Source organism: Pezoporus flaviventris, unplaced genomic scaffold (assembly GCF_033815535.1).
Source record: "Pezoporus flaviventris isolate CSIRO_AGI_PZ_B2104156 unplaced genomic scaffold, CSIRO_AGI_Pfla_v1 ptg000007l, whole genome shotgun sequence".
NCBI classification, from domain to species: domain Eukaryota; kingdom Metazoa; phylum Chordata; class Aves; order Psittaciformes; family Psittacidae; genus Pezoporus; species Pezoporus flaviventris.
The window spans coordinates 84267247-84287834 of NW_026892555.1; the positions used below are offsets into that span (position 1 = coordinate 84267247).

General features: G+C 42.1%; 1 protein-coding gene across 5 annotated transcripts; it reads right to left on the minus strand.

The window, feature by feature from the left end:
• Nucleotides 1-3123: 3123 nt before the first annotated feature.
• Nucleotides 3124-20192, minus strand: LOC133267198 (MARVEL domain-containing protein 3-like). 5 transcript variants are annotated; one of them, XM_061449301.1, is made up of 4 exons: nt 20115-20192; nt 18788-18943; nt 15156-15325; nt 3124-4023 (listed from the first exon to the last, which is right to left on the minus strand). In XM_061449301.1, exons 2-4 carry the CDS (start codon nt 18901-18903, stop codon nt 3317-3319), a joined length of 993 nt encoding a protein of 330 aa, XP_061305285.1. In that variant the 5' UTR covers nt 18904-18943; nt 20115-20192; the 3' UTR covers nt 3124-3316. The 5 variants fall into 5 exon arrangements, with proteins under 5 accessions (XP_061305285.1, XP_061305289.1, XP_061305284.1 ...); XM_061449305.1 differs by lacking the exon at nt 20115-20192 and adding an exon at nt 20016-20039; XM_061449300.1 differs by lacking the exon at nt 20115-20192 and adding an exon at nt 19503-19872.
• Nucleotides 20193-20588: the final 396 nt, after the last annotated feature.

Sequence of the window (20588 nt, forward strand, 5' to 3'; positions counted from 1 at the left end):
GGACCACCTGCAGCGGCAGCTGGGAACGACAGCCTGTTGCAGCCTTAGTCATTACGTGTGTGCCAGAAAATCCCTGCTTTTGTGTTACACCTTTGCAGCTTGCACGGTAAAGGTTTTCAAGTCTTGTTACAGTTAGAAAGCAGGGTTGTTTGGATCGCTTTGATGGTATATGGCTTGTCCTTCCTAAGGGGAAGAAAATCTACTTCTTCCCTGCCCTGCTCCTCCGAGGAGTGTTTCTTGGATTTTGCCTTCTCCTCTCCTACGCTTCCCTCCAAGAAGGTGACTGGAGGAAACAGCACCAATGTGTATTTCCTCTTTGCAATTCTTTTCTGGTGATCTTTCTTCATGGTGGCAGGGAATAAAACAAATTTGAGGCACAAAGCTTGGCAACCACTGGGCTTTGGCTTTCATTGTGGTCCCTGCAGAGCTTCTGGACCTCAGCATGTGGATGACACCAAGCTGAGTGGTGCAGTTGGCAAGCTCAAGGAACGGGATGCTACCCAGAGGAACCTGTGTCTCAGGACTTGAGGATTGGGCCAGTGTGGACCTCACAAAGTCCCAGCAAGACCCAGTGCAGAGCTTTGCACTGGCAATCACCAGTACAGGCTGGGAGATGAAGGGATTGAGAGCAGCCCTGCAGAGAAGGACTTGGGGTACTGGTGGATGGAAAGCTGGACATGACCCAGCAGTGTGCACCTGCAGTCCAGAAAGCCAACTGTACCCTGGGCCACATAAAAAGAAGTGTGGCCAGCAGGTCAAGGGAGGTGATTCTCCCCCTCTACTCCACTCTCATGGGACCTCACCTGCAGTGCTGTGTCCGACTCTGGAGTCCTCATTACAGCAAGTATGTGGTCCTGTTGGAGCAGGTCCAGAGGAGTCTCACTAAAATTGTCAGAGAGATGGAGCACTTATCCTATGAAGGCAGGCTGAGAGAGCTGGGGTTGTTCAGCCTGGAGAAGAGAAGGCTCCAGGGAGATTTTATTGCAGCCCTTTAATATCCTTTAATATATAAAGGGGGCCAATAGGAAATAAGGAGAGAAACTTTTTACTAGAGCCTGTAGTGACAGGACAGGGAGTAGCAGTTTAAACTAAAGAGGGTAGATTTAGATGGGATATAAGGAATAAATGTGAGGCTGTGGAGGTTAGAAACATGAAGGGATTGTGAGTGCAGGGAGGCAGCTGGGGTGAGGAGCTGAAAGAATGTAATTGGCACCAGACAGGATGCTCAGGGCAGTGAGTGAGCTCCATAATCTCCAACAGGGCTCCTTTAAGTAGCAGCTACTTTTTGACTCTTTGTCATGTAATGTGCAAAATTGCTTCTGTTAACAGGAAAGGGACCCAAAATGGATTGACTGTGAGGAACCCAAGTGTCCAGGGAAGGAGCAACAGTCCACAGGGAAACTTTGCGCACCTTTTCCTAAAGACTGAATTACCTTGCAGCAAACAAGGCCTTTACCACACACACAAGGACAAAAGAGACAGAAACAACACTCGCAGAGAACTATCGCTATTGCAGTGATGGCAGGCAAACATTTAAGAATGAATGGGGCAGAGTAAGAAGCCTTGATATTGAAATTCATATTTCACATCTGTTTAAGGACTGAGTTAAGATTTATACATTACCTGCAGCCTTTGCTTACCTTTTGAATGTTTCACTTCAAGGAGCTGCTTTTTGTTGTTTGTATAAGTTAATAACAGTGTGTCACCATGTAACCAAGCCTGCATTCAAAATGTGCAAGCTGTAGAGGTAGCGCAGGAAGAAGCACGCAGTCAGAAATGCCTAGCAAGTGGTTAGCTGCAGCTGTAGCTGCGTGACAGCCATCCCTGTAGCAGACCCTTCAGCTGGTTACAGCATACCAGTGAAGGTCTGGGTTTGGGCAGAAAGCTGGAAATCTTAATTCCATAACTGGACCAGTACTGTGAGCCATGGCATGTTTGGAAAAAGTCTTCACTCTGCAAGCATAATAACGCTGTGAAGCTTCTTGGTGTTCAAAGTGTTAAAAAGATGCTTCAGGTATTATGTAAATGGTAAATACTTATTGTAAACGCTCATGTAATCACTTCTAATAGAACTATGTTTTTTGTTTGTCTTTAGATTACCTTAAACATAATCCTTTGAGATCCTTGTGTGCATATATATATATATATATATGCATATATGTGAAATACACAATAAATATCTCTACTGTGGTTCAAAAAAGCCCCATCTGGGCAATGACTCTGAGCCAGATAAAACTAAATGGAGTGAGCACAGCCAGAATCAAAATTGCCTCTTCCTTCCTCTCAAGCTGACAAATCTTAAGTACTTTGAGCAGCCTTTTTCCTCACTCCCTCATCGATGAAGTTCAAAGAAAGGACTCTTGAAAGATGTTCTCTTAAATCTATTTTCTCAACCCTGGGGGCACGCAATTACTGCTGTTCACTCATGCTTTGTGTGTTTAGGTATTGGAAGGATGCGTGTGCTTTCTGTCATTGTTACAGCATTCCCCTGGAAAAGACGTGTGCTCCCAATTCAGTCGCTGCCCAACACCAGCTGTGGAGTCAGCAAGCCCAACCTTGTCTAGGTGGTTACAGAAGCAAGTGGTAGCTTTACTAAGCTGATAGCTGACCAATGCACTGCCTGCCAGGTTCTCATCTGTGCTCAGTGAGGTGGAAAAACCATAACAGGGAACTGGAGGAGAACCAAAACGCTGCCTTTGAAACTGCAGCTAGTTCCTCTCAGTAGCATTCTCCAGGGAGCACATGATCGGCATGTGCCAACCCCTGTGACTCAAAAGACAGAATGCTTCACTAGCCCAAATGCAAAAGGCCACAAAGGTACCTTCAGCTGTGATTCAGAGAAGCACTTGAGTGTCCTTGGCTTTCTGAGCAGCATGGCATAAGGCAATAGGATGCATCAAGAGGCACGAGATCTGTTGAAGGCTGCCCATCCTAGCTGTGTACTCAACTCTTCATGCCATGGGAGAGGAAAGGAAGTGGTTGTTAGCACAGGTTTGGCAGTGCTATGGTTGCAACCTGTTAACAGCCCATTGCTATTTGGATTGTTCTGTGCAGGATGAAGACATTACAACCAAACACATTTTAAATGCAGGAGTCCAGCCTGAGAGACTGATGCAAAACCCCTTGTTAAAACATCTGCTGAACATCAATTTTATTACATCATGTGATAGCAGTATTGTTATATTTGGTGGTTTGATACACACTTCAGCAACTTGTAGAACAAGACATTGTGCTCTGGTCACCAGTTTGGCATGTGCCACCCAGTGTCTGTCCCTTCCTGAAGCTCCAGCTCTCTGGCACAGCCCCAGAGCTGACTTCACACTAACGTGGCAAGAGCCTGGACACTGTGGGACCTTTCTGAGGTCCTGTGGACGGCATGGTGGTTTCTGCCACTTCTGTCTCTAATGCCACTTTTGGGGCTGTGCTGAATCTTGGCCATGTGGCTCTGGAAGGCACGGACGGTTCGGATAGCAAGGATGCAGACCACAAAGCTGGCGAAGTACAAACAGGCAGCGACGACACCGAAAAGGCCAACGGCTGCATCACCACCCTGGACCACACAGTTCATGGAGGTGTAACCACGGCGTGCATACAGCCTCTCGCGCCTCTTGCAAACCTCTGTGGCATTCACCTGGCTGACAAAATGCAGGTAGAGGCCAACCGCTGCGACGTATGCCACACCAGCCAGCAGACTGAAGGCACATTCACCTGCCAGCAGCCCTGTCCTGAGCTGCTGGATGGGTTTTGCTCCCACGACAAGGAAGACAAGGGTAAGCGCTGCTGCTGTTAAGCTGAAGGCTACTCCACCATACACGCATGGGGCTCGCATCTGGGTGAACTGCATGTCTAGCTCCCTCACCTCCTGGAGCTCTGTGCCCTCAAAGGGGCTATAAGCTGAATTCAGGCTAAAGGAGCCAGTGCCAAAGCCACCAAGGGACGTGAAGCCTGCAACAGAGGCTTGGGCAGCGCCCACACAAATCAGCACCAGGAGATTGACCGTGATTTCCACAAACTTCAAAATGCCTGTAAGGAGCAGAAGGATGAAAATAGGTGTCAAAACCACATCTTGTGCAAACTGGATGTGACACAAATACCCCAAACCCATAGACAGAGAGCACTACTACTGAGATAGTCCCCTTGGCTACAGCTGCTTTATAAAACCCCAAACAAGCACAAGCTGTCATGGGTAAATTTCAGAGGTTGGGCAAATTACTTTTTTCTTAATTTGTCAGTGTGTTGATAAATGGATCTTCACATGGGAAAAGAAATCCATAAAAAATGTACTGTGCTTGTGTTATTGCCAAGGCAAGCGCACAGTGATTGTATTTTGGCCTGTAACTGCTTGGCATGAACACACTGAGCAAGATACATCCAGTATGAACAAAATGCTGAGGTTAAAGCTGACAAAAACATAGAAGCTTCTAATAGCTTAAAAAATTAGGCAAGTTATTCAGGTCCTTTAAAATGTCACTACTGCTTTAATTTACACCCCTTTTTTGTCTTAGTAAGTGTTTGTTAATTTAAACATATCTAACCAGATGCAGCTTCCACTTCGTCTCCTTCAGAGAGAAAAATCTCTTCATAAGCCTTGAGAAGCAGCCTGCCCAGAAAATGAGGAGGGAAGGAGGCAAAACCCACTTTATATGCAAAGGTAAGCTAAATAATCTGCTACTGGGTCATTTTTTCTCTTCCTCAACCACACATTTAGAAGAAAGGCTTATGACTTCTGAGCTGATTCTTTTTCTTATCTTATCCTACTGATAAAGGTAACCAAGGTTTTCTAAGATGGGGTTGGAAAGTAGATAGATGACTTCTTTTTGTGGTAGCCACCTGTCTGTCAGGAAGGCGCAGCATCTGTTAGATAAATCTGATTATTCTGTGACAGCTCACTAGGGGTCAGACTAAGATTAGTAAACATGACAGATGCTGAAGTGTAGCATAGCTAGAGTTGTCTATTTGGGAACTGAAAACCCCTAGTGCATCATGTGTGCTGCTCCTCGGGTTCTGAAATTAATTACAGGATTGTAAATCTTTTTTCTTCCACTGCAGTCTGACAGCCAAGAACATAAGATGCTCAAAACAGCATCTTTTAAGTTGTCTTTAAAGTGGGGCTGGATCTACAGTTTGCATACAGACTTTCATTTTATGCTGCTAACATAATGCACAGCATTTTCCTCTTGAGCAATGGCTCAGTTGCTGTCAAGGCTGTAATAGGCTTGAAAACAAAGGGATGAAGCAGCACACAAGACAGACAAATTCCTCTCTTGCCTTGCCAGATGCTTCTAACCACGCTAGCTAGTGAAGGCCACCATAAAGGATTATTGGATATTCCTGTTCTGCCCCTACTTATTTCCTCCACAGAGGGCTGAGGTAATGAGCACCTTCCTGCTGCCGTTTGCTCTTCACAGGAAGATGCTTGCACTTGTTTGACAAGGGTCTTTGGCCACTTCAGGAGTTCCTGCTTTCCCCTATACCCAGACTAGTCCCTTATTTCTCCTAATACAACAGGTAGGTACCTCCTAAGTAGGTAGGTACTGAGCCCATTCACACTGGGGCCTGGCAAACCACCCCAGAAGCACAAAGGGGAGCAGTGATAATAGTGGTAATACCTCTGAACAGCATATCTGAGGCTCACTCAGCATGTTTCAGTTTCTGTGTGTGTATACATAGACAAGTGCATACATTATAGACTTCATCTCCTAAAAGGAATTAGGTAGAGCAGGCAGAGAAGACAAAATGCTCTTGTTGAGAAGGAACTAAATATGCAGTTCTGCGTATGTGTTCCTCAGAGGTGATGCTGACTTTTGCATGACAACATGCCTTTTCCTTGACCATTACACACAACCATTTCTGTGAAGCAGGTCAATAACAATGCCGGTTACCAAATCTGTTCAGGTGGCTTCAAATGTTTCAAAGGGAATATTTGTGAATCTAAATGTAAAGACAAATTTAAATCTCAGTCCATGAGGCAGAATTTGGAACTCAGTGTACCAAATTCAAACAATGCAGCCAAATGACTCAACGTTTTTCACGGGTACAGAATCATCACTTCACCAGGACTGTTCAAAATATTTTGAAAGAGTAATAGCTGCACAGGACATCCACTGGAATTGGATCAAATATATTTTGTTTACTCATTTGAGCTGTATAATATGCCTCCCAAATACAAGGAGTCAACGCAGGCCCTCAGGGCCCCTGGACAGTGTTGCACCCAGAAGGCCACTTCCCTTTGTAAGGGCTGACTACTGATTTCATAGAAACTGCTCCATCAGGAAGCAGTTCTTACAAGTCTACAGGGAGGAAAGATCCTTTGATTAAGGGAAACATAAATTTTAAATATGTTTGGGAAATAGGGAATTCATGACTAGCCCAGCTTTCTTCTACCACTGTCTTCAGAATTTCCTTTTCCTCTATGACTGGTGAGGCACTCTGACTCACTGAGCATCAACTTTTCCTGTACATCACCTTGCTGAGCTTTAGAAAAGGCAATTTTCTCTTGTCAAAGCAGTCAGCACCTGCTGCTAATCTCCCCACATTTATAACTGTCCCCAATCCTCAATGATGCTGTTCCAAAACTTCCTACGTGTTCACACAAATTCTGAATGCAACCCCTTCATTTCACTGAGCTGACTGCTGGTACCACAGTAGGGCTGTCTCTCTTGTCATGCAATAACATATGATCAGTGTAGGTCCACTGTATTTTTAACTGCAGCAGTAGATGCTTTAATGGCATGCCTGAAAAATTCCCTTAGACAGGGCGTTCAGGTTGGGCAGGCTTTGCATGTACCTGAACAGTTTTCACATATGCCTGCTACAGAATTGATTAGAGTAACTAAACAATGGAGATTCATTAGCAGTTACTCCACCAGTTATTTACATTGCATGTATCAACTTTAAAAAATGCCAACATCACCACCACAACAAAAAAAGTGCAATAACAAAGCCTCCTGTATTAAAGAATATCCTAACATGGTAAGCAGTATGTAGAATGAAGCTGTGAATTACAGGTCTACAAAGAGAGCCACCAGGGCTTGCAAAAGTAGCAGACAATTAGTGGAAATCCCTAAACCCTTGTACAACCGTTAGGGCTTTGACAGAAATATTAATGTTCAGATCTTGACCTCGGCATCCCAAAAGCCTGATCTGTGACAGTTACAAGCTGATACTTAATCCTACTATACTAGTATAAGCAGGATAGACAGACTTGAGAAATAAGGAATAAAAGAACAGTGAAGTTTTAGATCTTAGCTCTGTCAGGATATGCTAACGCACATTTATTGACAGTGACCTATGTCAAGCAGTCAACTGCTGGCAGAAAGGGCTGAGTTAAAAGCCACGCTTCTGTGTTGCCATTCCTGCTTTCACATGCCAGTTAGCTGTGTCATCTTAGGAGTTACAGCTGCAGAAACTAAACTGCCAATAGGTCTTCCTGCAGGGAAGTTACTTGCTTTGGGGCCTACAAGGATGCTGGAGAGGCACTCTTCATCAGGGACTGTAGCTTTAGGAGAAGAACTAACCCTCCCCACACTGAGCAAGTAACGAGCCTCAAGTCTAGGCTCCTGGATTTCCATTTCCTTTTCCAGGCTTCTTTAATGCACTGACTTTCAGCACTGAAGGTGAGAAAGGCTGCAGTTTAAAAGACAGTAGTTGTGGCCAGAACTTTCCAAATAATTGTTTTACTCATTCCATAAAAATCTCAATCTTATGGATAGTAACTTCAGTGTATTGTATTTGTTATCTTTGCTTTAATCCAGTCTTTTTTTTTCTGAGGAGGTTTCCTGTTATGAGCAGTTGTGCTGGCATGGGTTTAGCAGGGGAAATAACAAAGCCAGAACCAGAGAAACACCTGAAACTCTACAGGTGAGGTGAGCTGTTAAATCCCTATGCTCTGTCTCATAAAACTACACTGTGGCTGACTGTGTGGTACCCAGTAACTCAATGGTGTGCTCAGGTCTCATGCGATTTTTATCCAGGCACTGGGGCAGGATGGTGCCAGCGTTCAGGTGTCAGGATCACAGTGTGTGTACATGAAATAAAATAGCCAATTCATGTTTGTTCCTGTATTTCCGCAACTGTAAAATTTCTGGCTGTTTGTGTCAAGCTCTCCTCCCACAAGGACCTGACTAATAGAGGCCTTCAAGCATCTCCCTCCACTGTGTCTTGGCACAGCAGTCACTTTTTTCCTTTGTTGACTGCACATGGACTCTTTATCCTGATTCTTTTGGTATCATTCCTCCTCGTCAGTTAACACTCCTGTGTCCTTCTAAGATAATTAATGTCTTTTATTCTCCATTCTAGTTTTCTTTCTCCCTCTGCTTCCTTTGCAGTAACACTGGGACCAGCAGTACGCAGCCAGCAGCCCCAAGGGGTGCCCATTTGCCACCTCGACAGCAGTGGTAGCACAGCAGCACTGGTCAGTGGCGCCCGTGCCACATCCCGTTAGGGGTCATTCCAGGAGGAGGGATGAGGGGAGTTAGAGGCTAAACACACAATAAAACTCATTCTCCCAGCCTTCATCACTGAAAATTGTCTTTTGGGTTATTTCTTAGTTTGGGTAACTTTCTGCTTTTCAGAAGTATTTCTTTTTTTACCCCTAAAGGAACAGACAAGTATTCTGACCATATATAGTGACTTACAAATGCATAAGGCAGTCCTGAAAAGGATCTCAAATGCTGAACTTCTCTTGGCAGTGCAGGTTTGGCATTCCCCAGAAAGTAAAGGCACAGCTCAATGTACAGCTTTGGTCACCTCTCTGCTGAACTGAGTCAGTGGCAGGAGGAATAGATAAGAAGGGGAGAAAACACCAAAGGGAAGAGAGGTTTTGTTCTGCTTTAGGAAGCAGACAAAAATGTGACAGAAGTGGGGAGGAACCAAAACAATGCAGGAGAACTGAACAAGGGGTATGAAACGGAGACAACAGTTGCAATAGATTAAAAATATTAAACCTGGATGCAAGGCATTAAAACACCTTGCTAACATTATTATTCCCCTTACGGAGACCAGTACAAATCAAGATCTTACTGAAACCCGTTACAAGAATTCAACATTCAACCACCTTTACCCATACAGGATCAGGGCAATATGCAGCTTTGTCGTAAACAAACAAATCTCCCCCCCCCCCTCCCCAGACTCCCACCCCACCATTGTTTTTGTAGGTATCTGTGTTCTTCAGCCAGTGGTGGATTCAGCTTTCACTGAGTTATGTTAAAATCTCCCTAATAGAGTAATGTTCAAAGGCAGAAAAAAACCCACAACCCAGCCCTAAAACACAACAGTTAGGCAATGTAACACCAGCAGAATCTTGGCTTTTCAAAGACTCAAGGGAATTACATACTTGGAGCCAACTGAATTTAAATGGCAAGAAAATGCCAACGCATTCATGCGCATTTGAGATACTGATCTTACTGGAAATTGCTGGAAAAATAGTTAAAACTGGAAAAATTAAATGATTTATGGGCTTGAGAAAGAAGCATTTTTATTATCATTTAACAAGTTATTCCTCTTTAGTCAAGATAATCACTTCATTAGGAAATCTCAAAGGATGATCCGCCTTGGTTTTAATGATTCAGAAGAGCTGTACATTCACAGAGTGCTGAGATCCAAACATTATCCTGTTTGTTTCTGTGTATCATCTTCCCTTAAAGACCTACTGTCCCACCTGATCTATTCCTTCTGCTTAATTCCCTCCCATCCTCTAAATAGTGCTGTTCCAATCTCCACAGGAAAGGGTGGACTTCATTTGCAGAACTACTGCATCAGCCTCTATCCCCATGGCTTCCCACCACTGTATGACACTAATATTTACTTGCCATCAAGGCACAGTTTCAGCACAACCCAGCCGCTGCCTGGGAACAAACAGCTTTGGTTTACTTGTTCCCAGTAGTTCTTTAAAGCATCACTTCTAGCATTTCTTGATCTCTCTCCTGTTACCAGAGCATGAGTCATCTTCCATAATTTTGGAGAGGGTGGGAAGCAACGTCTTGCATTAAACTGTAACATGTGGCAATACTGATTTAAATACAATGGCTCTAAAAAGCTGTACATGTATCTGTAGCACTGGTAGGTTTCTACAGTGTCACCTCATGGTCTGCCTTTCAGGAAATGGCCTTTCTTCCTTCTAATGTACTGGTAGTTCTTTCAAGCAGTAAACAAATACCTCAGTATTGAAACAAACTTGGGGGAGGTTTGTTTTTTTTTTTTTCTTAAGGTTCAGAAAACAATGAAACACTCTTGTTCCTTATGCCAACTTTCCATAGCCACTCCCTCTGTTTGAACTGAAACTCAGCCGCCTTCAGAAAGCAGAAAGATTGGGGTGTTATTGCCCTTTAAGCAATCATAATCTGTCTTAAGGTAGGTCAGGTTGGAGGCACCTGTGAATCTGAGCTTCTCATTCACTGTAACAGTTGTGGGTTGTCACACTTGGTGAGCAACATTCCTGACAGGGTGGATTTTTCTCCTTTAAGTGAGCCAAGAGCAACTGCTCAAGGAAGAGAGCTACATGCAATAGGTAGTCAGTGGGCTGTATCAATTAGTCTCGAGAGCCACTTTTTAAAGAGTTTTTCTTGGTTCCCAGAATTTGGGTCAGATGTTGGGACGACAAACCCAGTGGTCTTACAGGAAAGATGATGCAGCTCCAGGTTCAACGCTGGTAGAGTGCTAAGGTTTCCCAGTAGGGAAGCACAGGCTAGAATTTAACACATATCCAACAGCTATTATCAACTTTGACAGTATCTTCCCCTGCCAACTTAAGCCACTCTTCTCAGTTATAACTCTCCCTTCTCTAAAAACAACAGGGTACATGTTAGCCAGAACTCGGATGAAAAAAAAACCTTGATATAAAGATGTGGGCCTAGGGAAGTCCCATATGTTGGCAGGACAACAGTTTGCTAAAGGTAACATTTGGCATCTGCAGCTTGCTTAGCTCCCCTACATGTTTTTATATAGCTAACTGCTCATGGCCATTTGTATCTCACAACAAAGAGGACTTTCCTCCAAGTGAAATACTTTAACTTCAGAACAGGAAGGATACCTGCAGCTTTGCCACTGCATCTTGTTACTGCACAATTTTAATTAACCATTTTGTATAACTGGAATAATTTCAATCTGTACAGTCAGTTCCACCTAATTCCCACTACTAATATCCTCTGTCTTCACAATTACAAGATTAAAAACTTATTGGCAGATTCAGTCTGTTAGTCATAATATATTTAAAACTACTTTGCAACAGATAGGAAGGGAAAGCCATCTAATTACAATGAGACTATAGGGGACTTTAGTGTTCCCTTCTTACAGAGAAATACATTCAAATTAACTCCCGGAGGAACAGTGCATGACAGCTTTGAGCCCAGTGTAAAGGAGCTAAGCATGGCAGATTGCAGGGGCAAAATGTGAATATAATGGGCTATAAAATACACCAGTTTCTAATTCTATGGGTGCCTCCACCAAAACATAAGTATCCTGCTGACCACTCCTGGAAAGACCTAATGTGGTGTTGAATGTGCTTGTCAAATGCCTTTTTTCATACACAAAGCAGGTTACCTGCGTTATGCACGCTGAATGACCCTTCAGTGGTTTTGAATATATGTAACTGAAGCTACAGAAGGCCTTCTGCTCCAGTCCAATGCCTCCTGCAGACCACTATTTTTCCCCAACATCTCCTCAGCACTGGAAGGGATACAAGTGCTGTGCAAAATATTTTTCCCCTCTGCTCCCATGTCTGAGTCCAAGAAGAATGGTATCAGAACATCACAGAGCAACATGGCAGCAGTATAACAGTTATGAACAATGGCATAACTCAAACCAAGTGTGTACTAGTGTGAACCCTGTATTCAGGGTGACTTTTCATCTCAGTATTTTTTCCAGTCTATGAGTATTTGCCAGCTTTCATAGCTACAGGAAAAACATTTGACTGTGTTTTGTAAAAACAAAAGCTTATAGATGTTTACATTTCAATTAATGGTGGCTTGTTAATGCATGAATATATCCTGGAGAAAGTAACTGTTACTCCCTCATTCTATTTCCTCCTCTAAATAAATTCAGTTTGATATTTCCTCCCAGCTATGCTTGAAATTGGAGATTGTTCTTCTTGTTACAAACTGTAATGCTGTCTATTTCTGAGAGGAAATTGGTCTGAAGGTTTTAACAATTGTGTACGTCAGAATGCTAAAGGCCTGATTGTTTGGAAGTGCCTACAATATGCTTAAGAAATCTGACACTATTCATGGTGCAAAGCTGTATTCATAGCAGCAAAGAACAGGGATTCAATTATACTTGCTCTCCCACAAACTTTTTTCTAACCTTAAATGTCTCCCTTAAATGCCAAGTGGGTTGAAGAGCTTCTAAAAAAATAAAGTTACTAGCTCAGAAATGATGACCAGCATAGTACTGTTCTACACAAGGGAAAAATTCAGGCATTTCCTGAGTCACATACTGATTGAAGATGAGAGAAACTTAGTTTACCTGCACTGTTTGAGCAAAACTAGAGGAAGCAATAAAAAGAAAATGCAAAGTTTTCAAGGTCAAGTGACCAAGTATCTATGACCAGTTTAAGATCAACCATCCACTCTTCTGTTGACTCAGATTCCAGAGGACAGCTCACTCTCTACTGGTCCAAACTCTAATGGTCCTCCTAAATTTGTACTCTAGTACATCATTTGAGAGGATGCATAATTAGGTGCCTTGTATGATCCAGCCACATGATCCTACCTGAATGGCTTTGCATAGGTATTGCTTATAAAACATTTTAACAGACCTTTTTCCTTCTGTTTTCAAGAGGAAAAGATTAAAAGGAGATGAATGTTCTGATGTTTCCTAGATGGTATCAAATGTTCCTACCAGCAAAAGGGGTCAGTATCAGTTGTTTTTTCCATTATATTTGGGTTGGGTTTATTTTGTTAATGTGTTTGTAGTAAAAATAAAAAAGGAGGTGGTGATTAGGCAGGGAAGGTGGGAATAACAAAGGTAGGAGAACGTCCTTTTTTCTGCTGCTGCTTGCAGCTAAGGTGTTTGAAGGATCCCTGCAAAAATAACTGCCTGTTTCTGAAACTCAGCTTTAGGTTTTTTGGGCTGTTGCTGGTGGAAAGCATGTATGAGGAGGGCTGTATTTAGGTGAAGCAAGTACTTTTCAGAGCTCTGCTTGTTTAGAACTCCTCTCTAGTATGCCACACTGGTCAACATGCACAAAGAGCATAAATGTATTTGCTGGGCAGAATCAAAAAAGAAACAACAAAACAAACCCGTAGCGCAAGCAGAGTGATGTACAGTCAGAAACTAAGGATCATTAAACATTTCAGTTGTTGATTTGGAAAAGACTGTGGTACATCACTTGATTTCCTGGCCTTGTTTGATGTTTATTTTAGAATTACGGTGATTGGGAAGGGGGAATTTCATCGAAGTGCTGATAAATCACTGGCAAAAGGCAGAGATGGTTAAAAAGTATTTACAAGAACTTTTCTTGCTATAAGAAGTTGCAGCTCACATATACTGACTTTTTAGTAAACCATTCATGTAGCTTTTATTTTTTATAACATTGACTATGACTGTAGGGAATACCGAATTCTGTAAAATGGCTCTAGAAAATTCTGCCAAGTCTTGGTACTTTCAAAAATTAAACAGGGGAGTAAAGTTGTCATAATCTTAACAACCTCCAATATATTTTCATTTTTTGAAATAAAACTGCTAATTAAAGGTTTTGGTTTTTTTTTTCCTACATGATCTCTTTTCCCTCCTCCACTGCAAACTCGAAACCGTAAATTTTTGGAAAATTCTGAGCAGTACTTGGGGGAAGGGTGGGAGTGAAATCATCATTGTCAACTGATGCATCCAAAACTAGGACATTTTGAAAATGTTAATGATGCGCTGAAATAATGAGAAGCAAATGCAGGGGGAAAAACCCCAAACCAAACCAAAACAGCAAGTCACGTTAAGCTATCCATAAGTCTAAACAACCAGTGAAACTGTAAACTAAATATAACTTGCCACTTCATTTTTCTAAAGCTGTGATAAAATAAGGCATGGAGTTTTCTAGAGTTTCTCAAACAAGTTTAAATAAATTAGTACTGTTGAAGAAGAAACTGCTGATAAAATTGTATCAGGGATAAATATCACTATGGCGCTGGATGTTTAAATATGCTCTACTAACTACTGGAGTTAAATCTAGATGAAAAACTGCAGACAAATACACAGAACATACTTTAAAAAGACAGCGGTTCAGCTCACTCGTAAAATCGTTCACATATTCACATTCAGAGAAATATTTAGAGCAAAAAGCAAGTGTATTATTCAACTTTCATTCATGGAGTCAAAAAGTAATCTGACATTATGTATTTTAATTCACTTTCAACTAAACTCTTGTCTCTCTACTGAACACTGAAAGGCTGTTTGTAGACTTCAGCCAAAGACTTTGCACCTAATTGCACGTTTCAACTCAGATTGCAGTGGGCCTTTCCTACAAACAAGGTGAGAATGGTAATTGACCTGGAAGAGGGAAAACTTTAAAGGAGTAATAGGTATTTCAGTGACTTTCTTTTCCCCCAGTTTACAGGAATAAGTTTACTAAGTGTTAAGGCTGATATCCTCTCACATTAATACCTGTTTCTCTGCTTGTTGTAGTCACTTTCTAGCTATGAAAAAAAATGAAGTTATTTCTCAAGAGCTGTTTTATTGGATTCATGTCCATAAAATAGTTTTCTCTCCCACAATGTTGATTTATAAAGATGTTTAAGTGATCACTGGATTAAATCCAGAGCTGATAAAAAGTCTGAGAAGAATGTGTCAGAAATAAACTATCATCAAAGCTTCAACAGCCATCTTTAAATTGCCTACAGATGCAAATATCTATTGTATTCCTAAATCCCAAAGGTTAACTCTTGCTGCACAACCTGGGTGATTACATACATGACCCACTGATCCTCTGAATGCTATTCTGGAGATGCATTTTCAAGGATCTAAGTACCTCTATAAATCTATAAATTTAGATGCCTAAAACATGCTAGTAACCCTCAGTTATTTTATTCATTAACTCTCCCAGTTTGTTTGGAAGCTTTTTTAATAATTCTTTAACTTTACTTTGTTGTGCTTCTGAAGACAGAAACCAAAATCAAGACTAGTCCTTGGAAGAAGAGGGATGGATGGCAGGCAATAAGAATCTCACATACCTCTTGTTGTGCATACCTTTGAACACTTCATTGAGAAGGTTTCCTTGGGAGGGTAATAGTCTGGTGGTGGGCCAAAGTATTCCAATGCTGCTCCTGAGGTTTTAGAGTAAGGCTCTGAGCAAACAGTAGAAGTCCCTGAGTGCTGGACATCTCTGATGTCTCCTGTTGACCTACAATAAAGTAAATGACTAATATAATTAGATGATGCTCTCTCCTGAACATTAGAACATAAGAAATTAGCAGATGCCCCTGTTAGAGGAATCAGCCAGCCTGCTTTGCAGGTATCTGACCTTTTTTTTGCTTGCATGTTTTGAAAGGGAATATCCCAAATACTTGAATAAATCCATGTTCACATGGACATTTGCACTTGATCATTCTTATCTGAGAAAACTGTGGACTTACTGAGTAGGCTGGCTGAATTGTTTAGGCTACTTGGGAACAGTAGCAAGGAGGAGGGTGTGGGGGGGGGAATTCTTTCTCCTATAAAAACAAGTAATAGCTTTTTTATGAAAAACAGTTTAGCTAGTCCATAGCAGCCCAGAGAATAAAAAAGAAAAATATTTTCATACAATACAGGTGTAAAATAGCACACCTATGTCATGGGTATTTTGTAGAAGTTTTACTTTCAATTACCATGTCTCAGAACTATGCCTTTTAAAAGAATGAAAGCTATTAAAAAAAACACAACCACACATAAAGATTTTAAACTGGGGAAGAAAACCCCTGCCTATTTAGGTTTCTTTTCTGAGGTACTTGCTGATATTTGAAAAGGAATCTAAAATTGACCAATAAAATCATTTTCTCATGTCTCTGATAGACTCTTCATTTGTATACCTCAAAATGGAATTGTCCACTTTGCTGCAATGATACACAACTCCACATCTGAAGCCTGATGACTTTTAAGGTTGGTGAGGTTTAGATTATTCTATGGGAAAAGTGCAATTTGCCCTTTTTAAAGCGAGGTAACACTCAGGTTAAAAGAAACATCAGCTGTATATTGTTTTGCCTCTGGTCTAATCTAAATGTCCTCCCTCATTTGAAGGAGAACTGGAGCTTGTCTTTTTCAAGGTACAGCTGGACAATCTTGCTATTAAAGGGTATTTTAAGTCTCATTCAGCACTATTATTTTTAAAAGTCTTCTTCCTATTCAGTTTTTATCTTGACTGTCTTTTTCCACAGATCAGCATTTTCAACTGTAGTTTTGTGTCCTAGTATCGCTGCACTTCACTTGGGTTTATCTTCATCCAATTCCGGATTCAACTTAGAAATATTATCTCATTCATCCACCTTAAATCATGTTCTTTGTAGTTTTTACATTTTAATTAAGACATTCAATAACAAGACCAATGCTAGCATCTCTGTGTGCAGTTGCCAACAGCTCTATTTGGCTGAAACATTTCTGATTTTTCTGACCTTTGTCCTGTGTCTTGTGCAACCACCAAAGCATCCTGCGCAGCTGTGTCACATAAATTAAATAAGCTGTGTGATTTATAAGACTTCCAAGTTAACTTGAAAGCAATCCCTTTGGTACTTCTGATGCAGCTGCTTCTCTCTATTGTATTCTGCTACTTGCCAGAAAACAAAACAAAGCAAAAACTAAATAAAAAAACCCTGAATGTTCAGCAACAGAGTACAATCAGGGAAAAAAAAAATAATTCTTTGTTTTAGATGCTTTTTGTTTTTCTCCTCTCACAATGGCCTATTTTGGCCACCTTTGCTTCTGTTTTCCTTTAGGACTTTCCAGTTCTGGGTAATACAACTCCTTTACCTCAGCAATGAGACGAAGGTTGCTATAAGAGCTTCAGAATGAAATGCATTTGTTAAGAGAAATACTCTGGCTAGAAAGTCTTGCTTGTAAGGAATAAAAGCATTAGGCATCCAAATTACAGCTTCCACAAAACTCTTCCTATCTGTTTCGTTACAGAGGAGGTCTTTTGGTCAATCAGTCTTCACCAAAATACTGAAATGTCCTTACAAGAGCAGCTGGTTTTGTCATGAGAGCTAAGTAGGGAAAATGCTGATAGGTTAAGCTAAATTCTATCAAAAAAATTGATGGAAAAGTTTTTTGATTAGTTGTAGTGAGGGCTAGTGACCCAGATTCTCAGCTTGACTCTTATTATCTCCATGGCTATTACAGACTTTAGCTGCAGCTTCCTCTAATCATCCATGGATACAGGGATGGTCTGTTGTCCTGGGCCTTTACAGTCCATCCACCAATTTTCAATCTACACGTCCAGTCATTTGAAACCAACAGCAAAACCAAGAAGTCCAGAGAAGGGCCTTATTAAGAAGTGGTGGTTTAATTTATAGCTATCCTTTCACACATTGCTCATATTACACTATATATGAACAAAAAAAAAGAAAAAAAAAACCAACAACCTCAACCCAAAACAAACCATGCCCAAAAACATCCTTTTTTTTTTCTCTCCACAGTTCAATGAATACGTTCCTGGCATCTGTTGCTTTCACTTCTAATATGTTCAAAATAATTTAACTATATCCCTCCTGAGCTCTGCTTTTGCCAAGGACAGTCATTCAGCCTCTAAGGATGATTCTTAGGCTGACCTTTGTTCCCATTTCTCTCCATTTTTTTCATGATTTAGGAGAGACAGAAGAAAAATTAATTAGCTATTTGCATAACAAAGTAAGATACCACCATCCAAATGTTTTATACTTAGCCATAAGTACTTCTAGTCTACACAGTGTTCTTCACTGCTGCTTTTATTCTCATCCTGTTTTTCTTGCTAACATGCGTATTATCAGGGTGTAGTTCTTTATTTCAGCTTTTCAACAGTCTTAATTATATTTCATCTCCTCTCCCTCTTCGTCTCTATTCTTAAATTGCCCTACAATCATGTCCCCAGAGACTACACAGGCATGATGAACACGTTACTGCCATGGCTAATTTGCCAGTGCCATTTAGAGCTACAGACTTCTCTCCTACAATGCAGGCACTGTCATGCCTTAAAGGAAACAGCCTAAGCTCATGCCTAATATTCTGTAGGCTGGCCAGGCTGGAAGGCGAAGAGTTTATTTTTCATTCCAAACCCATTAGTTGATCTGCTTATTGCAATACTATGGGCTGACCCACTATCAAGTGCTGTAAACAGCCTTAGACAAACAAATACTCATTTATCGACTGCACGTACTGAAAGTAATTTTGGTTTAGATTAATATTAACTTGTTCACAGCCGAAATAGAGCAATCTGAGACTTCAGAAGGTCCCTGTGCTTGTCTCAGTCATGTAACATTCTCATTTAAGCAATGCATACTTGGCAAGCCATGGCTGTTGTCACCTACTGACCAGCCTCCTAAGGAACAGTACTAAGACGCATGGCCACACTTCACCTGCTTGTGACCCAACTTGATCCAGATAACCCAGGAAATGCATATCTCTGCCTGTGTCACACAGCCTATTTTTCTGTCCCGTCTCTTTACAAAGAAAAGGGTTAAATTTTTAAGTGTAAAATCACTCTCTGATTCCAAGTGTGGCGTGCTCATGCTTCACAATTTCAAGGCTGAGTAAATGCTTCATTTACTATTGTAACATGAAGGTACAGAAAAGCAAACAAAATTAAAAGGCATGTTAAAGACCTGCTGTGATGTGTTTCTTTAAGGTGATAGAGACATACCTTGTATTGTATGGGTACGGTTTTCTCACTCTTCTGTCTTCCTCATATCTATCAGATCCATGGTTCTCATGGTGCCTGTACTGCTTATCTTGGTATCGTCTCCCAGCATGAGGCATCTTGTTTCTTACATGTATTCTTTCTTTCTAAAATAACTTCCTGAGCTAGAGAAATAAAACTGGTTCATTTTATAGCTTTACTTAGTTATTCATTGACCAGCACTTGCATCCATTTCATGCAGTTTCAAGACTCAGTACTAACTTCCTTATGAAGCAAAGGAAGTAATACCCTTTAAACTATAGATAAAGTAACTTCATTAAAGAAGAAAGTTTTTCTTTACATTTTCGTATTCACCAAGTAATTGCAATGCTTTTATATTCAACATTTATTGAGCTTAGCTTACTTACTAGGTCTGTCCTGACTCTCCTACCTTTGCCACAAGGACAAGACGTGGTGTCCACTAAGAACACGAATCTTGGCTTCTCTAGTGTCGTCTTAATGAAGCATTAAACCCAGCAAACACTGGTACGTTCCATGAGCATGCACGCAGCTGCCACTGACGGCAGGGCAAACTTGAAAGTGCAGGCTGTGACCTTTGTCCTGGAAGTTTCTAAAAGGAGGGCACCCTTAGTGTCCCCCGCATCGCCTGTGATCTGGATAAAAGTTAGGTATAGGCAAAGCTGTCCTGGGAAGAAAATCAGCCGTCGAGAAGACACACCCTTGATTAGCTGGTATTAAATACTGCAGGGATGTTATTTCCTGAAAGTGTCTTTACCCTTTCAAGTGCAGTACTCCTAAGCCCAGACCTGTAAAATACAGAAACACAGAGTTTAAGGACATAAGCAATCTTTATCCTTATTTGCCTTCAACGCAGCCTTTCAACATTACCACAGAAATGCCTGCGGTCGACTTAATTTTGACTGATCAAACCAAGAACTCTCTTCCTGACCTCCATCTCCTTAGGGTGTCACTACAGAAATAAATTAGGTTTCCATTTGTTTACAGCTAACAAAGAGGCCGGGCCTTCCTCCGGGGGAGCTCAGCTCCTCTGCTCCGGCAGAAGCCATTAACCAAAGCTCAACCCCTCACGGTGCTGGTCCCGTTGCCTCAGCACCAGGACACCAAACCGAAATCCCGCTTCGCCCCCCTTTGCGGAGCCCCGGAGCTGAGGCCGCACACCGGCCACCCCTTCCACACCCCGAGGGAAGGAGCCGCGCTCCTCGCTACCCACCCGCCGGCCAGCAACGGCCCCAGGGCCCCTTCTGCCGTTCCGTTCCACAGCACCCCGGGACCGAAGGCAAGCTGTCCCTCCGCTCCTGCCGTTCCTCACCTGAGCTCCAGCCCGCCCAGCAGCAGCAGCTCCAGCACGGCCGGGCCCGCCCTCCCACCTCCACCGCGCCCCGGGCCTGCGGTGAGCCAGCCCCCCGCGCAGGTGCTGCCGTGCCCGTCGGATCGTCCCTCTGCGGGGCCTGTGCGCCTCCATGAGACCGTTGCTGCGGGGGGAAGCAGGGATCGGTGCTGCTTCCCGCCTGTCCGTGGGGGAGAGCCGGTGTGAGCCAGGCTGGGCTGAGATTTAGTTTAATAAACTGAGGTCCCCGACCGCTGCAGGGCTGAGGCAGAATCTGGAGAGGCCTGGAGAGCATATAAAACTTGGAGGTTAATAAAGTTGAAATTCAAAGTCTCTGCTGGTGTTTTTTGTTTGTTTGTTTGTTTATTAAAGCCAACATCACTGACTGCAGTGCTCAGGGCAGGACGAGATGTACAGAGGACAGAAGGTAGAAGAAAATGGGGAAAACACAGCCTA

Bases quoted from the DNA above. Each gene is read 5' to 3' on its own strand.
- LOC133267198 (XM_061449301.1), bottom strand. From the start codon at position 18,903: ATGCCTCATGCTGGGAGACGATACCAAGATAAGCAGTACAGGCACCAT. The intron at 15,326-18,787 runs GTATGTCTCTAT...ACTTTATTGTAG, and splicing joins CCGTACCCATACAATACAAG to GTCAACAGGAGACATCAGAG. The intron at 4,024-15,155 runs GTATGTGAGATT...TGCTCCTTACAG, and splicing joins AAAGGTATGCACAACAAGAG to GCATTTTGAAGTTTGTGGAA.